This window comes from Podarcis muralis, chromosome 6 (assembly GCF_964188315.1).
Source record: "Podarcis muralis chromosome 6, rPodMur119.hap1.1, whole genome shotgun sequence".
NCBI lineage: Eukaryota > Metazoa > Chordata > Lepidosauria > Squamata > Lacertidae > Podarcis > Podarcis muralis.
Genome location: NC_135660.1, coordinates 65,838,434 through 65,860,311, shown reverse-complemented (window position 1 = coordinate 65,860,311; position 21,878 = coordinate 65,838,434). Strand labels below are relative to the sequence as shown.

At 42.1% G+C, this 21,878-nt stretch overlaps 1 protein-coding gene across 5 annotated transcripts in view; it reads right to left on the bottom strand.

Moving 5' to 3' along the window:
- PRKG1 (protein kinase cGMP-dependent 1) overlaps positions 1 to 21,878 on the bottom strand; it is a 599,721-nt gene that overhangs the window by 506,682 nt on the left and 71,161 nt on the right. For 3 of the 5 annotated variants that reach the window (XM_028729655.2, XM_028729657.2, XM_028729652.2), the window contains exon 1: positions 19,716 to 20,045. The exons of the other annotated variants lie outside the window; for them this stretch is intronic. In XM_028729655.2, coding sequence (XP_028585488.1) covers positions 19,716 to 20,026 — 311 coding nt within the window. In that variant the 5' untranslated portion in view covers positions 20,027 to 20,045. Of the gene's footprint in view, positions 1 to 19,715; positions 20,046 to 21,878 lie in introns of those variants that run through there. 5 annotated transcript variants of the gene reach the window in all.

Sequence of the window (21,878 nt, the reverse complement as noted above, 5' to 3'; positions counted from 1 at the left end):
GTGACAGTGATAAGGAAGTTTAGAAGGAGCTTCCAGATCAAACTTTTAATTAACTAATTAAAAATCCTCCTAAAATTAAATTCCTAAATAGGTGCCTTAGAAGTGCATAGAGGTAGTTGTACAGCTTAGATCAGGGTTTCGCAAACTAGTGTCTCCAGCTGTTTTGGACTACAGTTCTTATCATCCATAACCACTGGTCCTGCTAGCTAGGGATGAAGGGAGTTGTAGTCCAAAAACATATAGAGACCCAAGTTTGGAAACCCTGCCTTAGATGAACAGACTGGTTTCTGTGGTCACCATGCCCTGAGTGTACTAGGCTCCATATTTATTTTTTTTCTGTTGGGCTATGCCCAGGGTGCATCAGGCTTCATCCCCAGGTGGGCCTGATGAACTATGCCTGGGTGCCATAACTTTATTTTAAGAAGAGTCAAGCTGAGCACCAAGACTAAGGCCTCACGCATTAGTTACAACTGTTGGCGCAATATACCATTTCTCACAGTGCAACATTAAAATGTATTTTTTTTAAAAAATGTTGTATGATAGACATTTAATATTGCAAATGTTTGTGCTTCAGCCTCACTTCAGAAATTGGAAAGCTATGACTTGCATTTCTTAGGCCCGTTTCTGAAAGAGTGTCAAAAACTGTTTGGCTACAATTTTTAGATATATTGTTTGTTTTGTAGCATAATCTTGGAAGAGTGCCATACATTTGAAGACCTTTATACATGTCTACAAAAAGCATTTCGGTGATATCATGGAAGTACTGTTCTACACATTTTGCAGGATGTGGTCATTAGCTCTGTGGCTATTACTTGGAATTCATTCAAATCACCAGGATTTACTTTCAAATACACAGGGTTAGTTGAACTTAGATCTTTGTGACTTTCCTGGGGGCTGCTTCAAACATTAGAGGGGGGACAGCACCTCCATGGGGAAAAATACAGGAAAGTCACGTATAGGATCACCACAACTGTTTTTCTACAAAATATAAAAACTGCATGTGATATGGCTCTAACCTGTGCATCAGCTTGCACATTCCTCATGGCTAGGTACAAAACCAGGGCCAATGCCATCATCAGGCAAAATGAGGTGGCGTCTGAGGCAACAGGTGCTGGCCATCATGAAAGGGCAACAAATTGCCCATTATTTAATATGATGTTGTTGTTTTACCCGGGCACAAAAAATGGTTTGAGCCACTAGAAAACTATAACTCTTTAAGATAAAAAATGTCTAGATATGTTTCTTTTCAGTTTTTTTACAACTACGAAGGCTACTACAATTGGGAACCTTTTGAGCTAGAGCACATAATATCCATCCAAGCAGTCCATTGGAGTCCCCAATCTGGAAGAGCTATAAAATAATTTGTCAAGTAAGGCTTGAACTCCACCTTGGTGACAAGTACTTATAACTACAACTACCTCACTTCAAGCTCTGTGGAGACTGGTTTTGTTGTTTGCCCACTGCAGAAGTATTGCTTCTCAGGCATCACCACCATCAGCACCCCATCCTTGAAATTCCAGCCAATTTCTCAATCTGATGTTCCCAGCAGAATAAAAACTTTGTAAGAGATAAAACAGATCGATTTCTCTTTTTGTCAAATTACTCACTCTGTATAGAATACACTCCTTTGGATTGGTCCAAGACATTTTGTTGCCTGAGGCAAAGGACAAGATGGTGCTCCTCTCCCAATTTCATATGCAGAAGCTGAACAGCCAGGCACTTGAATTGTGCTTCAACACTAGCAGCTGAATTGCACCCCACACTGCCCCTGAGGGCAGCAGGCTAGCTTGGGGAGTGCAGGGCAGGCTAGTTTATGGTGCTCAGAGGAGTCTGAGGCAACCACCTCACTCTGCCTAACAGTAGGACTGGAATTGCTACTCCAGTCTTGTACACCAATACACACAAATGGATATGCATTTTTGAATCAGTCATCCAAGTCCTGTTTCCCCTATGACTAATAGCAGTGACCTCTGGAAGAGAGCTGGAGAGGGATCCAATGTAGAATGTGTACCCTCTCGACTCTTTATTCTGTTTGACATAAAATATGTACTCCCAGCAAAGTTTGTGATTTCCACAGGGACATGCTGTACAGTTTTCAAAATGTATACAGCTGTTGCCCATCAGAAAAGAAAGCATTTTTAAAAAGCATAGTTCTTTTCCCATAGTGAAGAAATAATAAAAGGGCCCTTATAAAGTGTAGTATTTGTTAAGGATCAGTTTGAAGCACACGGTCTAAAAATAGTTTTCTGTAATACAAACTGCTATGAGAGAGTTCATTCCAGGCTAGGATAAAAGACTGATCCATTCATGTTGTGTTTTTTAAGGCCACATCTTACGTACTTAACCATTTTTGCACGAACATATTTGTGGTAGGAACATTATTTTCCTTATTTTCCAAATAAACAGAGTATTGTTTACAGAAACTGGTTTTTCACTGACACGAGCTTTGGAAACACACCTTTTTCTCAAAAATAAAGTTCACATGTTGAGTTAGACTTAACAGCAACTTTTTTTAACACTGAAAAAGCTTGTTCATTTGGAGATTGGAAAGAAAGCTGAGAAAGCTAGAGTGAAGCACATGTAGAAACAGAACAAGAAGATATTAATAAAATAAGGTTTCTACAACATAGGAAGCTGCCTTATGCTGAGACAGCCCATTCGTCCATATAACTCAGTACTGTCTACAACAATTGGCAGGCGCTCTCCAGGGTTTCTGACGGGTCTCTTTCAGCCCTACCTGGTTGAATCTGAGACCTTCAGCACACAAAGAAGATGCTCTACTACTGAGTAATGGCCTCCTAAAAGCACTTCTTTTTCCATTTTTCCAAATACCTCTTTTTTTGCTCCTATGTACACTGGGGTAGTTAGGTAGTTCTAGAGACTAGTCCAAATGTAATGGTCTTCTTACAGTTCTTCTTACATGAGATGTTCTTTAAATAATGTGAAGGGCTGTGAATAGGATGTCGTTAAAAACCTTTATCGTCAACTAAATCAGGCCAATTCAGACAGATTCAAGCTTTGGCTTGATCAAGTTGAGACAGCCCTGGATCACTCCACCTGGAGCAATCTGGGGAGGTCAAACGGTGGGCCGGTCAGATGGTGCGGGGGAGGAGGGAGAGATAGGTGGATTCCTTAGGATGTTCTTTGCCAGCATGTTCCCTGCAGTGAATGTACTGGCAAAGAAGCACCCAACAGGACTGAACTCACCATTCATCAACTGGTGAACAGAAGATTTGCTTCACTAGTGCATTCTCCACAAGGAACACACTGTTGGAGCAGCACCCAGCATGAGTGAAGTCTGAGTCGAAGGTTCAGTGTGTTCAGGAGGGAATGATACACAGCATCTCCATCTTCCCCCACCCCCTCCCAACTGTATGTTTAATTAGGAATTTAAAACTCTGATCAAACAGGAAATGGAGAAGGAGAAACCACAGCACCATCTTCTCCCTTTCCACTGCATGTTTAATAGGGTTTAAAATCCCAACTGAATTTTAGGGATTCTCTTAAATTGATTTGGGGCCCACATCCAGGTTGGGTCAGTCCCAGATTGGTCTGGGCTTGGTGAGGGCTGACACAAAGTGCCAGATCGAATAGAGGGAGACCATGCACAGCCCTAATAATGGAATTACTTCAATTTCTTCAAAATGTGGTAACCCAGCCCTGCTGTGTTTAGGGGCCCTCCTCTTCACTCTGCTGAATGGGACCCTGGGCCTCTGACCCCAAACCCTGCCCTGATGGCACCACTGTTAAAATGGGGGGAGGGGGAGGGGATCAGTAATCCAAGAATTCATGAAAGTAATAGTCATCAATATAACCAGCAACTTACATTGCCTTACATTGTCCTTGAGGTGATTTTTACTCAGGCGCAGTAGCCAAATCTGGTCCACCTGGCTCTCAGAACTCTTCCCAGTTCACAATATCATGGGCCCTTCTTTGCACCTCAAGTATTTTTGCCTGGCCAGAAAGTGCCTCTAAAGTCTGATAAAGCCTCCTTGTCTGGATGGAGGATAGAGGGACCAGGTGTACAAATTAGCCTACACTATACAGATAAAATTTACATTATTTGCTTCACCACTGTTTGCCTCTGGCCCCACCCACCACCGGTACATAGCCCTCAGAAGGCTGCCCTGAAGGGAATGTCCTTCTCTATACAGGTACATGCTTCAGACTGGTGACTGATGCGGGAATCTCAGAAGTAGAGCAGGGTTAGAATGGACAGCCAAAGCCAAAAACATTTCAAGATGCATTGTCTTTACATCACAAAATCCAAGCTGATTTAATCGGTACCTCTTGAGTGAAATATCTGTAGGAATTCCAATGGAACTTATTTCAGTAAATTTCAGGGTGCGCTTGTCTGCACATCTCCTTTGAATGGAGATGTCAATATATTGTGTCCATAATTTCCTTAAAATTATATTTTGCTCTTCTCAGGTGGCATAATTGGCAAAGAAGTTTCACAGTCAGTAAGAGTTAGTAATTTCAGCTTATTTGGATGCCTTCGAATGGAGAGTTAGAAAAGGAGATGGAAATCTAGAATTAAACTGAAGCCAAATTCCTAAGGCAATAATGATGCAAATTGAGGTGAGGTAGGAAAGATCCTGCAAGGCCAGGGTGGCGAGAGTGCAGTCAGCAACCACTGAGGAGTTATAACAACCCAGCCTTTCTCCCACACACCTGCAGAGCAGCACCGGTATGTTCCTACTAAATACAAGCTTAGATACACTTGCTGGCTGAAGAGAGGAGCAAGCTCTGAAGCAACAAGGTTGCCCTGACCAAAGCGCTGCATCTTTATCAAGCTTGCTTGGCTCAAGCTTTCATAAACTATCAATTCAGGCTGGAGTGTGGCATGCTGGAAAGAAAAACAAGAGGAGACAGAAACTTCCCTGCTGTAGTCACCACTGAAAAAAACAGCTGCTTCTGAGATAGGAGAGCAAGAGAAAGAATCCCCTCCAAAAAAATAAATAAGGAGCAGCTTTATAGGTACGGTAAATAACGTTATCTGGCAGCTGGCTGTGAGTCTTCCTATACGTTAACTCTTCCTGAGTCCTTGAGAAGAAGTCTCGTATCTTAGCTTCTCAGAATCACAGTTTCCCACCTTAGCAGTTTCAGGGTTGGAGGCTGTCCTGCAGGGCATAGGTCATTTCCTGACAAATCTTTTATTGAGAATTCACCCTGATTTGTGGGCATCAAGTTTGCAGGGAGGTTAAATGCCATTGGCTATTTATTCTGATTTGTTTCTGGCAGGATTACAGGATGTTGCATCATTCAAATGTTATTCCACACTTTCCACTGCATTTCCCCATCACTTTCCTAACTGCAAAAAGTCTTATTTTGGGGGTACAGGGAGGATGAGTTTGTTGTTCACTAAAAGAATTTTAATTGCACAACCTGAATCTGCTGGCACATGAATGTCCCTATTTTCAGGTGAGATTCAATCTCGAAGAACCCTTAGTTTAAACATCACCTTCTTCTTCTATTACATCCAGGAGATGTATATCAGTGATGATTACTCCAGTTTATCCCCTCCTAACAGAGGTTATTTCAATTTTTTGCTTCAGGTGCCAGAATGTCTAAGCACCATTCCTAGACATTATGTCCTCATAACGTACCATGCTCTTTACAATAATAATACAGTATATGTATCCCTGGCAACAACAAAAAAGAAGATTAAACAATGTAGTAAAAACAAATGGCATTTGTCTATGTTCAGATTTCTGGTAACCTTACAATTCAGTCAATAACCACTTTAGTAATGACTTCTAAAAAGGAGATGTATAGCTATTGATGTCTTCTTCAGAAACATGCAAGATACAGCCTTCAGGAAAAGATGGATGGCTGGATGGCTGTAACCGGAGAGAATGCTAAACCAGTTTACCACTACTGTATGCCTGAGTGAGCCACAGGCTCACATGCAGCCATGAAGAGACTAAAAGCTTTCACTTCCATGTTTTGTCTGAGCGAAGAACCGTGGTTAGGAGAAACCAGGATTATGAACAGTTTGGTCCTTAAACCATGGTTGACACTAAGCACAATGACTAACCATAGTTTGTTAAAAAGAGAAGCAAAAACATCTGATGTATGTAATCCAAACATTAAAAGTTGTAGAAACTCCTGTCCTAGTTCATGAACTATAGACGGTCCTCAACATTCTGTTTCAAGTGTGAATTCCACACACTTGAAATTCACCTAGATATGCACATAAAGAATAATTATTAATGTACTATTTTTCTTTCTCTCAATATACAACTGCATTTATAAAATGCAGCCCACTGGCACAGGTACTATTCTGCAAACAACATTCATTGCCCAGGGGTTATAATTCCCTAGAGAAATTGCAATGAAGTGAATAATGACTGTTCAACAGCAGTGTCTGTTGGAGTGTTATTCACAGCATTTAAGTGTAATAGGCAGATTTATGATATAATAATGTATTCATAATGGAAGTATTTATTTTTTATTATTTTCTCTCTGTAATGAATGCTCCAGTATCTCTAGTAATTCTTATTACATTTAATGTGTTTTGTATGCTCTATATCTCCTGAATGCATTTTCATATTTTAAAACCAGGAATGAAAATAATACCTAGTCATTGACACTGATTAGATGAAGCTTATTATCATTAAAAGTTATTTGCAATTCTATTAAACATTCACCCTGCATATAAAGCATTCCATATTGACAATCTTAGCCCAAGGTATAATGATTAAATTACATACTGAAATGGGCCTTATCAGGAACAATTAGTAACATGTAGCAACTTACCAGAGAGTTTATTGGTACAGAAAGGCAGAGAAAAAGTACCACCTCCTAGACAGATGCTTTGGTAGTCTAGAAGGTGTTCCTGTCCTGAGATAGCAGGTTAGGGAACAGCTGCGTTAAAATGTAATAATCTACCTTGTCAAAATCCCATAATTAAAATACATGGTCAATATCTTCTTTGGAGGGCAAGCACAGACTGTAATTTTCCAGTTGATATTATATGAGAAACTATGGTCTGTGTTAACAGTAACAACACAATCCAGTTAGGTTGGGATAAGAACCACTGATCTCAGAGAGACTTACTCCTGAATAAGCATGCATAAGATTGAATAACCAATTAATTCTGAGATAGCATGGGGAGGAGTGAGCCTGTGAGTCCTCAGCAACTTCTTTTTTCTCCAGATTATTTGGAGAATTGTGTGTGACCATTTATCTTTAGCAAATGGCCCCCAAACCTGACAAATTTAGCTCACAAACATTCAGAACACCAGCAAAGTTGTTTAAAAAAAAGTGTGTGCATGCTTGAGGGACATATGCCCTATTAAACAAATGCAGCCCATATGTATGATTGCCCTGTGTAGCTGGCCTACTGGAACTGCAAATACAGGGGAAGCTGTCAAGTTATAATCATGACTGGGGAGTAGGTAGAATGAAAGTGACATCTGCTGAAATTCTCAACTCTGCTTAACTATGAAAGGTGCAGGAGTTATGTCATGTCTCCACACACACACACACACACACACACACACACACACACATTTGGCCAACCTGCTGGTGGGCTGGTTCAGCTTGGTGGGTCACGAATTGTACAATCCTGTTTGTATATAATGGAGAGCATGATAGACAGTGGTGATGGGGTGGAGGTGGATGAGGAGCTATTGTTGGTGTGTTGCATCCAAGTTCCCAAAATATCCATTTCTCATTATGCAGAAAGACAATTAGTCATCATTTAACACACACACACACACACACGTTTTTTATAGCAGCAGAGGCAGGCAGAGAGTTCCATTGGTGTTTGGGGAAGAGAAAATACAAGCACTATGAACTGGCATATTATTAGAGAATGGATTTAGGTGAAGTATTTCAATTCCTTAGACAAACAGGTAAAATGAAATACAGTTGCTAGTAAAATGCTTTTGTTAAAACATACAGAAAATATGAGCATTGTCTTTCATATACTGAAGGGACCACTTTTCACCTTTGCACATAAGACTCCCAAAGCTAGAAAAAAATCTACCATAGACGGGTGGATACAGTTTGCATTCAAACCTATCAGTCACCAATCAATATCATGCAAATGTACTAATAAAAATAACAAAGGTAGTCTCCACATTGAATTCAGACTAGAGAATTAAAGCACAACCTTTGACAGGAGACAGGTATCAGCTGCAATGTTTGCACATGGATCAATTTATGCTGATCTATTTTGACTGCTAGAAGATGTCAGGATCCAGGTTTTACGTCTTGGGATTTGATGCTGGCCAGAAGTATAACCAAGTCTGAAATAAAATGTTCATATACATCTTTCCAAATACTAGTCTCATGGTATGTCAGGGGTTGCTAACATGGTGCCCAACCAGGGGGAGGGCTGTAGATAGTGGTAGATCACCTGCTTTGCATCCAAAAGATTCCAGGTTCAATTCCTGGCATCTTCGGTTCAGTTTGGGAAAGATGTCCTGTCTGTAACTCTGGGGAGCTGCTGCCCATCAGTGTAAACAATACTGAGCCAGAATACCAATGGGCCTGACTCTGTATATGGCAGCTTCCTAGGTTCCTATGACAGGAATTGTAATTCAAAACATCTAGATTAGAGGGTGCAACATTGGCAACCCCTATGGTAGGGTTTGGGCTCTCTCTCTCTTTTGGGGGGGGGATTCTGTTGCAGAAGAATAGTGCTATTGGGAGATTGAGGAATTGGGAGGTAATGAAAGACCCAAAAGGGGGATAGAAACTGAATGCTAAATCCCATTTCACTGTCCACTCCAATCTTATTTTAGCATCCTTCCCCTTCTCCTGGCTTTTCCTCTCGATTAGTACTTTCAGCAGCAGCACGTAGCTCAGTGACTTTTCGCAGAAAGCCAGATGTTTGCAGGGGATGGACAGAGGAAATAAAGAGAGAGCTTTTTAAAAAATGTCCTGATACTCTGTCACTGCTAGTGTAGTCTGTTTAAAATCGAGACTCAGCACTGATCAAGCTATTTGCCTTAAAAGGGCAAAATATCTGTGAAAATAAACTTCAGCTGGAAAGACAGGAAAGAAGGGGATGCTGAGGTCTACAGCAACTTAGTCACTATTGTGAATGCCCTACTCCTTCACAAAGAAAAAACTAGCTTCCTAGAAACTGAGAACAAACCAGTAAGGACAAAGGGAAAGTTATTGGTTACAGAATGGCACAAGGGATGGTATTATTATTGGGAAGAGCATTGTTGTTATAAATGTGCTGGTGGTGTTCCTGTTTGCAGTCTGAAGTGTATGAACTTGGGCCTGCTTGATGCAGTTACGTAGTTTTGGACTTAAAGGTTGCATCCATCACCACCATTCCACTTGTGCCACAGTCTTCTGCTTGTGCCATGGAATCTTCCCTCTCCCCTCCCTCTCACAACCTCAGCATCTGCTCCAGAGGACTGGAAGAACAGATGGGGATGGGAGGAGCATGTGGAGAGAGAAGAGGAAGGGGAAGTCCCATTGTGCAAATGGAATTCTCACACAGTGCTGAATATAACCCATTGGTCTTACATCCACCAGCTTTAGTAACATGTATTACTTCATTTATTTCAAAAATTAGGAAGTCAGTCTTGCTGCCTTTGGAAGCCCCCCTGGATTTCTGTCCCAAATTCCTAATGGTTCTCTCACACACATTTTCACAACCTGATCACTGCAACATGAACTGAACAGCTCACATCTGGGTGAACTATCACAAATCACAAAAACTCCATACTCCATGCTTTCCCATGTAGTACTTCCTTCTCTGATACTATAAATTAAACTGGACTGGAAGAAAAGTATCCCTGGAAGGATGGACTGGGGGTTATGAACAGCAAGCAGGGAAAAGGCTCTGAATGCTTTCTCACTCTCATACTACTCTAGCCCTTGAAATCTCACCTTACTCCTTACATATCAGTGGAGCAAATCGGCATTAAACATTCGGGTCTGCATCAGCCTTCATGTGCTATCTGGGTCCGAGAGAGAGAAAAACCTGAAGTAAGTGAGTGAAACAAGACAGATCTAAAGAGACTGTCCTCTGCCTGTGCTGCCCATCAAACACTGAATAGTTTTCCAGCATACAGCTGAGGCTTCATCACAGTGGATTCTAAAACAAGGAGCAGGAAGAACAAACAGAGAAGCGACAGCACCGTTCAGGTTTTGTAGCAGGCTCTGACGCTACTTAACCTGAAGAACCTGCCTCTGTGAACTAGAGATCTCCCTTCAGATTGAGGAGAGTTCCCCAAGGCATCAGTCCTGCCACCTCATTGACACAGTCAAGGCAACTAAGTGGGTGGGGGAGAGAGAGAGACAGAGATGGCAAAAAGACCAGCAGCCAAGCATTTTAGCCTGTGGTTGCTAGGATACTGTGGAGACCCTCCACTGCTAAGCAGACAAGAGAGAAAATAATAATAATAATAATAATAATAATAATAATAATAATAATAATAATAAGTGGCTAGGCCCTATCGACAAACAGCAGTAACAATAGAAAGATGCCGCTTCCTCTTGTCCATCTCCACTAGTGAATGAGTTTCCGGTGATATGCTTTACAAACCTGGAAACTGTTACTCAGTAGGCTAAGGAGAAGAAAGACAATTCATATTCTAGAGCAGCAGACACTGGGCCTCTGGTTAATGGCCATTCAGTCTGCAATTTGAAAGCCAGTTTTCTAGGACACAAATCTCCCCTACCCCCTAGAGCATTTAGAGGTTATCTTATCAATGTCCTAAAGGTTTCCATGGCAATGAGCAGGGCTCTTTTTTATTTAGAGAGAAAGAGAAAGAGAGAGATCAATTCTGATTATTTTCTTCTTTAATAAGTAGTTATTAATGCAAGAGAGGTTATCTGAAAGATTACCGTGTCATTCTATATAAAACTGCCAGGGAATTTTTGCTGAAGGGTTAACGAGCGTAAGCAGGAGTCTTATTTGGCTGTTTGTCCGAACACATGAGGACATAAAATGGGAAGAGGACACTGCATCAGCTTTGTCCCCAGTGCCCCCGTGTGCCCAGATATCTCTTCAGACCTTTATGTGTGTTTTACATGAAGGTATGAAGAACACATCTACTACACATGTCCCCTGCCTTATCAGGGTTTCCAGTCCTGAGAAGGCTTCTGCGTGTGTTCAGCCAAGCGAACGTAGAACTCGCCTTCAGACCTTTGTGCTAAATATGCAAAGGTCTGAAGAGGACCCTGCCTGTGTGAGGGCACTGTGGGCAGGCCTTGCATGCATGCTACCCCTCCCCACTTTAATCCCTTGAATGTCATAAGGTTACCAGATTTTTTTTCAAAGAATCCAGGGACACTTTTCAACTTCCTACTAAATAGATGGATTTTGTATGGGGGCTGATTTGTAAATCCGGGGACTGTCCCCAGGAAATGGGGATGTCTGGTAACATATGAGCATCTGAACAGGGCTAGATTATTCACATCATCTCAATGTTTGCATTTTCTTTTCAACAGCATGGTTCTAGCAACAAAATATATTATGGGTATTGCTTAATGATGATCATAACACAATCTTTCTAATAGACTCCACAGTTTCAGAGAGAATGAAGATTACAGTCCTACAAATCCTAAATTTATGTTGTAAAAGTAACTGTATTCTAAAACTTTGCTAAGACATATAGTGAACTATTCCAAATAAAAGTTTCTTCCGTGTTATAGAACAACCCACAACTTTCTCCTACATTGCTCTAAAGGTGGCTGAAACAATTTTATAAAATGCATCACTTGTAACTAAATTCCTTAAACGGAATGACACTGGCAAAGTACCGTATTTTTTGCTCTATAAGACTCACTTTTTTCCTCCTAAAAAGTAAGGGGAAATGTGTGTGCATCTTATGGAGCGAATGCAGGCTGCACAGCTATCCCAGAAGCCAGAACAGCAAGAGGGATTGCTGCTTTCACTGCACAGCGATCCCTCTTGCTATTCTGGCTTATGAGATTCAGAATATTTTTTTTCTTGTTTTCCTCCTCCAAAAACTAGGTGCATCTTGTGGTCTGGTGCGTCTTATAGAGCGAAAAATACGGTAACTTATTTTGAAATGGCTGAAGCAAATACTGACACAACACAGTGAATTAAGCCTCCCACTATATATCTTATAGCTGGTCAGTGTACTATCAGACAGAATGGAAGTCTGAACAACAGAAGTGAATATATTGAACAATATATATACATATAGTTCTTTGTTTTGATGTTAGCCCGCTTTTCAAAAGGAAGCTGCCATTTATAGTATACATTTCCCATTTTTATTTTATTTTATTTTATTTTAAAACCATTAGTTATCCAGATAGCTTAGCTAGGACTGGGTTGGCACAACCATTCAGGCAGCTGTTTGAAGTGGCACATATAAAAAAAAACACCACTTCTGGAAATAGGGTAATAGCTCAGGTTTACGCACTACATCTGCCTGAGCTGGTTCCCCATGAAAGCATCTCTACAACATTCCAAATAGAATTTTCACACACATCTCTGAGAAGGGATAAGCTCATAAGAAGAGCCCTGCTGTATCAGGTCAAATGTCCATCTACTCCAGAATCCTGTTCTCACAGTAGCCCACCATATGCCTATGGGAATCCTGCTTGTAGGACCTGAATGCAAAAGCCCTGTCCCCACTTTTAATTTCAACAACTTGGGCCATGTGAACATCTCCCCATGGGGACATTGTAGAGAAACACCAGCACACAAGCAGGAAATGGCACTTGCACTTCCTATTTCCCCCTCACATCTTCTCGATCATGCCCCATCAGCAAGATCTCAGAAGCCTCCTCAATGATACTGAAATGGATTTTGGGACGCACTTTATTTTGTGTATGGATCCTCTTGCGCTGCTCCTACCCCTTCCCCACACATAATATCAAAAGCTCTTGAGCTAGCCCTGATCATAGGCATCTGGCCTATATTCACCACCCTGTCAGAGAATTACATTCCCCTTGAGTAAATGCAAATACAATTTACGCAAATCCTTTTGAGTCCTCTCCCTCACCTCCCATTTATACAAATCAGTCCACAGTCTGTGCCAAAATTTCTCATGAAGTCTGCAGGTACATAATGAATACTTTCAAAAGCATTTTGCCTCATATCTGTTTGGCAGCTCAGGCTTAGTCAAAGGGTGAAACCCAGCCTCACAATAAAAATCTCAGCAAAACGCCCACAATGAGAAACAATGGTAACTCTGCAAACATAAAGTTGTAAAGGACTAGGATCATTGTGCAATAGACCTTGATAGCACTTTGTGTGCTGTGCAGAGATGCTTTAAAAATTTGTTCTTTGCTATACATTAACTAACCTGATTCTACAATTCCCAGGCTACTGCAATGATTGGAATGTAGTTACTTCGCAGATTTCACATCTCCAAATTTTACCATGTGCTTAGTGGTTCAAAAAAGAAGGTCCAAAAATGTATATAAAGATGTGTACTTTAGGATAAAACACTCCATAGATATTTTTTTTAATTGCAGGTTAATGTGGAAATGGGATGGAATGAACATACGCAAAACGGGCAAGGACTGACCTGCCCATGCCTAGTGTTGTAATGTAGCCTATATATTTACTTGGAAATAGATCCCCACTGGAATAAGTGGAATTTACTTCTGAATAAACAGTACAACTACATACTTTATTGTTTTATGAGACGGGGAGAGGGAGGATAGCCTATAATCCAAAAACTTGTTAAAGCAGATTTTTTTTTAAAAAAAAAGTTTTCCTGTTTTATCACTTAAGAGAAACAGATGAGTAAAGAGAGGCCTCATTTCGAAAAATCCAACTTAGTTGCAACACTTGAAACTTACTGAATGTTTAAAGTGCAAAATAAACCTGTATTTTATTTTGATCAATACTGCTATTTGTTTGTTTGTTTGTTTGTTTGTTTGTTTTATTTATACCCCATATTACTCCAAGTGCAGGACCTAAGGCAGCAATGGGGCAAAAAAAATTTTTTTAAAAAATACTGTAGCCTTTAAGGTGCAATTTTTACTGCTTATCTTGGGATTTACTTACGCCCAGGTTATTTTGCATAGGAGTCACCTTTCTATAGGAAAAGAGAATGCAAACTAACAAGAAAACAATAATCACAGATCCCAGCAAACAGCAAAGAATGCCCTCATTTATAGTATTTATATGAATGAGAGAGCTAATGTGTAACATAATTCCTTGCTACTCAGAGCAGTGAGCAGCAAACCTGCCTTCATTCACAAGTTAATTGATCATATTATAAGAGGGAAATGTTATTCATAAACATTAGACATTGAAGTGATGAGGTTTCTCTCTCCTTCTGGTCTATGATTACTTATAAGTGACCATATGTAAGGGAGAAACTCTCCACAGAAGCAACAGTTCTGAATGTTAACTCTCAGAAAGAAAAGCTTGATGGTTATGCATAACCCCCAAGCAGATCATGCATTTGATCATGTCAAATGGCTAAACAGAACATTAGTTCATCAGTGAGCTGTATCAAATAGGGAAACATAGACAGCAACATTGTGTTTACAGAAATCAACATTTAAGCTGTATAGTCTATCTTTGAGAAGATTTCTCACATCTGCAGGTATTTTATATACCTCACAGGAATTTTTAATATAGCATCTAAATTTGTCAAATATTTGCAAAATACCAATGTAGGCAACTGGGATGCTACTAATAAATGAAATCATACAGTGTGTTTTGACATAAGCCATGAATTTCTTCTTTTTTAAAAAAGAAGTATGCATGCTTTTTCATGATTACCAAACCGTATACATGAAGATTGATTGGACAGTCATGAAAGGAAATTAAGAATCATGTGAAGGATGCTGTATTTCTTCTTCAGAGGTTTCAATTTCTCAATTAAAAACTTGTGGCAGCAAGTGAGAATCAAGAACAGATTATTTCCCTCAAATTTATTTTAAAAGATTCAAAGTCAGATTTATTACAACTGTCCTTTCACCATCTCCTTTCTGAGCAGGTAAGCCAAGCACAGGAAAAATATTCTGAAAGGATTCTTTTTTCTTCTTCCTCTCCTTTGAAGACATTTCAAAACCACAGAGAGAAGCAAGATCAGGAATGCTAGGGCAATCCTCTGAGTAAGTGCCAAATGGGACTTGTGTGCTATGTTCAGGCTCCGTATCTTATCTTTGTCACAATGGATCTTCCCTGATTTTTCTGCTAGTTGCAAAGAATGTCAGACAATAAGGAGCTCCCTACACTGAATGCCCATTCACTCAGCAGCATCTTATTGACTGTCGCTCCACAGTTTGCTGCCCACAAGGTTTCCAATAGGATTTTGTTTTATGAGAGTATTGTACCTTCCCTCCCCCTTTTTTCAGAACACACTGTCACAACCTCTCTCCCATTTTGTCATTTCTTATAATTTTATTGCTTGGTCATTGTTTTATTCTGAAGCCATGCATAAATCCAATGGGATGCCACAAATCTGTCCTCCGTAAAGTAAATGCACTTTGCAAATTCTTCCTTACCTGAACATGTATTGTTATTTTTAAAAGGGCCAGAAACATCATTAGATAAATAGCATGACTAGGACCCCTGATAGTATATTCTGGAGGAATGATGGCTCACCTGCTTTGCACGAAGGTGGTTCTTAGTTCAATATCCAGTTAAAATAATCAGGTAGCAAGTGAGAAATACCTCTGCTTGAGTCTCCAGAGTCACTGCCAGTCAGAGAGGGTAATACCAGGCCAAATGGACAGACAGTGGTATAAAGCAGCTTCTCATGTTCCTGTGTTATGGGCTGGCCCACAATTTGCATTTTGACTCCCACTGGAAGGGAGAATCTCTAACTGAATAATTATCCCCTCCACAAGTTATACTCCCCCATACAAGATATGCCTACTGTGCCCCCTTTATCTGTGGCACTGGATATGACAGCCAGTGAATTCAATTACTGTATTTTTTGCTCTATAAGACTCACTTTTTCCCCTCCTAAAAAGTAAGGGGAAATGTGTGTGCGTCTTATGGAGCGAATGCAGGCTGCGCAGCTATCCCAGAAGCCAGAACAGCAAGAGGGATTGCTGCTTTCACTGCGCAGTGATTCTCTTGCTGTTCTGGCTTCTGAGATTCAGAATATTTTTTTTCTTGTTTTCCTCCTCCAAAAACTAGGTGCGTCTTGTGTGGTCTTGTGCGCCTTATAGAGCGAAAAATATGGTAATTGACAAGTGACAAGCTAAATCACCTCTTACATCCTCTGTTATCACTTTCTTCTATCACATACAGAAGGACAGCAGGCATCAGTGATACAAGGAAATCCCAAGAGGAACATATTCTCAGGCATTTGAACAAAGGGAATGTTTTCACAGAAGTCATATAGAAAAATATGTATCAGAACATTATGGAGCTGGGAAACAAAGAAAACCATTTATACTCCTACCCTTTGAGCGTTTTTGCATATATATTGTTGATGGTGATGTAGAAACATGTATGCCCTGGTGTTCGAATCACAAAGTACTTCATGTCTCCACAGAGCTGAATGTAAACTGGGGCATTTGTTTTAACAGAATTTTACTTATTCTGTATTCTCAGTGGAACATAACGCTGAAGTGAGAAAACTCTTTGTTTTTGCTAACTGTGTGAACCTTTACAATTCAGTGATTTAATTTGCATGTTGGAAAATTAAATCCAATGTTTCTTTCAGCCTCTTTGAGCCTTCTAACATGGGGCTGGCTATTCATCTGACAAAAAAAACAAACAAACTGTAAGCCACCTCAGTGTACTTTCCAGCTGACCAATTGTTTGTCCACCCAGATAGGCTTAAACTGGCCTTGAAAGCTGATGAAAGGAATTACTCACATCATTGGTTGAACAGAAATGTGGCAATGATGGAGCAATTTGACAACTGCCTATCCAAATGGCCGGCTCCAACATGCAATGGATTCCCTTAATGTTGCCACAAACTGAGAGCCAACTCTTGAATATGCGACTCAATCATAAGCTTGTGTGGAGGCATCTTTAGCTTCCAGAGTGTGAGCCAGAAAAAGTGTTTGTGTGTGTCACATAAGCACACAAGTGAATTTGCTAGAGTTTCATTCTAGTACAACAGGGATAACCGGCATAATGTCCTCCATATGCTGTGGCCAACCAGGGAGTTCTAAAAATGTACAAATATGGATTGACGGTAACGATAACCCAGAGGTGAAATCCCAAGATAATCAAACACATTTTCTGTGTTCTAACACATTGTGTTACACACGGTAAGTTCCTGTGAGTCTTTCAATTCATGCCTTCATCCTGAGTAGCAATTCTAACTTGTGTTGATGATTATGAGTATAGGAATATACAGAGTTGTTGTTATGTAATCCTGAATTTATTTATCCTGATGAAAAAGGTATGATATGGGAGAGTATTCTTAAAATGTTTTCACTAGTAATAAAAACCTGGTGTTAAGGGATTTACACAAATATATGTGCCTTGAGAACTACAGCTTATGTTGATCAAAAGTTTTCCTTAAGCTGAGAAAAGAAAAACTATGTAACTCAGAGAACCCCAAAGTCCAACAAGAATTTGAAACCACATGAGGAAACTGAAAAGCAATGTATATTTTATGGATGTGAGTAAGTTTCCAACACTCATTTTTCAACTATACGGCTCAATTCAATGGGATTTACTCCACAGACTTGTCATTATGTAGTCCTGGATTTATTTATCCTGAGGAAAAGGGAATGATATGGGATGGGTGTTCTTCACTCAAGAATAAAGCCCTTGTATTTACTCCCTTTGGGAGTATAATGCTTACTAAATGTGTATAGGATCATACTGTCCAAAGGAACAACTGAACTCACAACATCTGTTGACTATTGCAACCCATAGCTTCCTGCTTTCGAAGCAAAAACATTGCATTAGTTTTTGACACCTCTTAAATTCTAACTTAGGTTTTCAGAAAGAGCAAAGCAGACACCTTTCCCCCTTGCTCTCCTTTCTAAAAAGCCTTGTCAGTTTTGACTGCCTTGGTGGACTTGATGAGCTGTGAACGGTGAAGCGGACCAGACTTCTCCAAAGAGACTCAAGAGAGATGAGAGGAAGAAGTAATGCTGGCGAATGGCGAGGAATCAGAAGGAAGTCCTGCAGTGGTGTCGCTGTGCCCCAGAGACACACTAAATTATGTACTAGAGAAAGCCCAGGCTGCAAACTCATGCGGACCAGCACTGGCAGTATAAATCTAAGGCACCTCTCTGTTTCAGACAGCAGCACAGCCAAGAAGAAAGACAGAAGAGATGAAGGTCTAAGAGTAAGCCACACTCTTCTCAGGGTCACTTGGAAGAATGCAGAGAATGGGGCTATCAGAGTACATATTTTGAGTGCAAGGACTGAGTCTCCCCTGCCCCCGTAGATGGGATGCAGTAACCAATAAATGCAAAGTGTGCACAGCGTCCCTGCCTTTACTTCATCACCAAATAATTGCAACAAGGCACCATATAGCTTGAATTAAAGGGTCAGGGTGTCAGGGCCAGAGGCAGGCTTGACCCTTGGGCACTTTTCTTTTGAGAAATTAAGCTCTGGTCTTCTGTGTTTCCTCTCTTTCTTTGCAGCCTCACAGCCCCCACCTCAATACACCAGCAAGGAACTGCAGACAAAGTTTGAAATGAAAGAGTAAATAGACCCAAAGCCTTCCACTACCCAGGAGGAGAGAACAACAACCACCTGAGGGTCAGAGGAACAAAGAATTCTCCACAGTAGAAAAGGAAACTTGTTCTGAGGTGTAGAAAGATAAGGCTGCCTCTTCAGATTCTGAGAGAACACTAAAGAAGGCAATTCAGTGTCCACTGACCTGGAAGTAAGCCCCATTTGACTCAAAGCGGTTTACTTCCGAGTAGACATATAGGACTGTACTGTGAAGGGGCTGTCTAAACCCTTATAGTCTTTGTATTCTCACTGGGAACAGAAAGAGGAAAGTGACTGAGTGGGGAAGGTTGTCGCTCACATTCTTACCTCTACCAATGCTCAGCTTGCAGATAGATGGCCTTGCAGGCAAAGAAGTGAAAAGCAGCTTTGCAGAGAGCTACTAAGTCATAGATATATGTCACAGATAAAGAGCATCCAGGTCACCTTTTTATGTCACACAGAACGGTTAAAGAAACTACCCCAAATATTTTTGCCTGAGTAGGTTCCAAAGAAAACTTAGGTTCATAGGAGAAGATGTTAGCAAAAACACCCCTCTCTCTTTAATAAATACATTGTAAATAGGAAACGGGTGCAATTAAAAAAAACAAAAAGGTCCGTGAATTTGGTTCACATAGTTCAAATGGCAGGCAGTCCCCTGTTAAATTCAGGGCAGAAAGCCACAACAATATCAAAATCCCAGACAGAAACGACATACCACACTGGAAGAGACAGTCTGATGATGCGGTTACTGCTGTGATAATTTTGAGAAAGGGAGAAGGGGATAAAATGAGAGAAACTGTGCTCCCCCGCCCTTCACATTTCCACACTCTAGGAACTCTCATTTTTCTGCAGGGGGATTTGGATACCTTGATATCTGAAAAGGACACAGAAGAATGTGGCGTTGGAAATGTGGGCAGCTCAGGGAGATAAAAGAGTTTTTAGCGCTAGGAGGGAGGGAAGGCAGATTGGGTGGAAGCAATTTCTGAAGCTGAGGAGGAAAGCGATGGGAAGCAGAAGGCGGCGCACAGGGATCCACAAGGCGAGTGAATGGGCAGTGCGGGCGACAGAGACAGATACACGGGGGGAGAGAGAGAAAGAGAGAGACCGAGACCACATCACAGGGACGCCACACGGACACAACGCTTAACCCCTGGCTTACTGTGGGCTCTTGGGGTAGAAAGGCAGGGTGACATGGCTGAGGTCCTGGATGTCAAAAGCGGTGGGCTCGGCTGAAATGGCCTGCCTCTTGGTCCTCTGCTCGCCATGCAAGGTGGTGGAGCTTTGCTGGTGCGCCTGTTGGGTGGCGGGCCGGATAACCGAGCGGTACTTGTCCAGTTCGTTCTGCAGCTTCTGGATCAGCTCGTCCTTCTGGTCCAGCTCCAGCTCCAGCTCGTCGATGAGCGCATCCCGTTGCCTCAGCTCCTCGATCTTCTCTTGCAAGGCATATTGTAAATCCCGCAGCGTCCCCATCCTTCAACCTCCTCCTCCTCCTCCGCCACCACCTCCTCCTCCACCTCCGTGGGGCTCCTGCCTGCGCCCCCCTCTCCGCGCGTGGCAACTTTCCCCCCCGCCCCACAAAGAAGTAGTAGTAGCCGCCGCCTCCTCCTCCTCCTGCCGCTTGTCCCACTTCAAGCCAACTTTGCCAATCGTTCCTCCGATCGACCTGCTGCTGCTGCTGCTGCTGTTGCCGCCGCCGCCGCAACCTCCGCCCGCAGCTCCTGTTAGCCTTTTAACGCGCGCCTCCTCCAGCCTGGCTGGCTTGGAGTCGGCGCTGTTTTTGGCTCGGCGCGGCGATTCAGGCTACGCGAGGAGGCTTCGAAGAAACATCATCGTCTTAAATGGTGCCCCATCGGCACCAGTTCAGCGACGGCTGGGTGGTTAACTGTGATTTCTATCTTGCCTGCGTCAAGCTAGACTGGAGAGAAAGGCAGCGAGAGGGAGAGAGAGGGGGAGAGAGAGAAGGAAACGGAGGGAGGGAAGGAAGGAACAGAGCGCGCGAGGGGCGTCTGCAGCATGCCGTAGTCCAGGCACTTTCCCTCCGTCGCTCTTCGGAGGGCTACTAGGACTCGGCTCAACTAGACAGCCAGCGGCTCGCTTCTCCCCACTCCCACCCCCCTTGCCGCCCCGCCTGCTCGAGGTAGGTGAGGGGGTGGGCGGTGTGGCATGCCAGGCACTTCACGCTGAAATGGGCACGCCACGTTTGCAAAGGAATGTGCAGCCTCTCTGGACACTTTTCATCGGGAGGGCGGGCGGGCAGACAGCCTTAGTTACGCACGCAGACAGGCACTTCGGCTATAAACATCCACAGGAGTAAGGGCTTGGCCAGACCTTCTCCAGCCGTCCCCACCCCCCACCCCCAGCAACCTCCAGCTGTGGTAGAAGAAGTTCCGTTTGGACGATGGGCACACGCAAGATCTCACACGCGCACCAAGCAGTGCCTTGCGGTTTAAAAACGCACAAATAAATTAGAAGCAACAGGGACTGCAGAGCCAGCCCGGAGGCACGTTGCTGTCTGGGGTTGGCGAATGCCCCCTTCAGCCCCAGTTAAAGTGCATAGTGCTCAGCGCTGGACAGGTTGCTTTGGAACCCAAGGCAGAAAATAGCACAAGCATTTATTTCCCAGGGTTTTGTTTATTTGTTTGTTTGGTTGGTTGGTTTGGTTTTTTTAAAAAAACAACACACCCAACAACAATTAAATTACTAAGAGTTCGCTGCCCATTTATAACACCCAGAAGCACTCTACTTAATAGGAGGAAGTGCTTTAACTAACCCCCAATATGTATTTTGGACTGTTTATGGTCACTCAGTTGGAAAGCAAGTCACTCTGTATATGCCAAGGCTCCACATGTTGCAGAGAACACAGTGACTGCTCCTCCACATTCTCCTTAAGCACTCCTAGTAAAAGACAGATCTTCATAGCCTGCCCAAGGCAACCTAGCCTGCCCAAAGCAATCTCCAGGTTTAGGGAAAGATTTATCTGTAGCACCGGCAAATATATAAACACTTAGAGACACACACATCTAAAATATTCATTGTGAAGCCATTACCAGGCCATTTCAAACAGCCCTATAGCAACCTCCAGGGGTTTTCTATCTTTCTGCTTCCTGATACCTGAATTTCCATTTTTGAGAGCTTAAGGAAGCAGGGCATAATTAGTTTTTCCAGAGTATCCACTTTTTCTCAGGACAGTTATGTCGCTTGTCCTACTGTATTGCAGTTGGGTAGTAAACTCACTCACCTACTGTGCCATTACAGCCACACGCAAAAAGAAGGCAATTATCTGAAAAGAAAAACAACTAATTGACCAGAGGCTGGGAAAAGT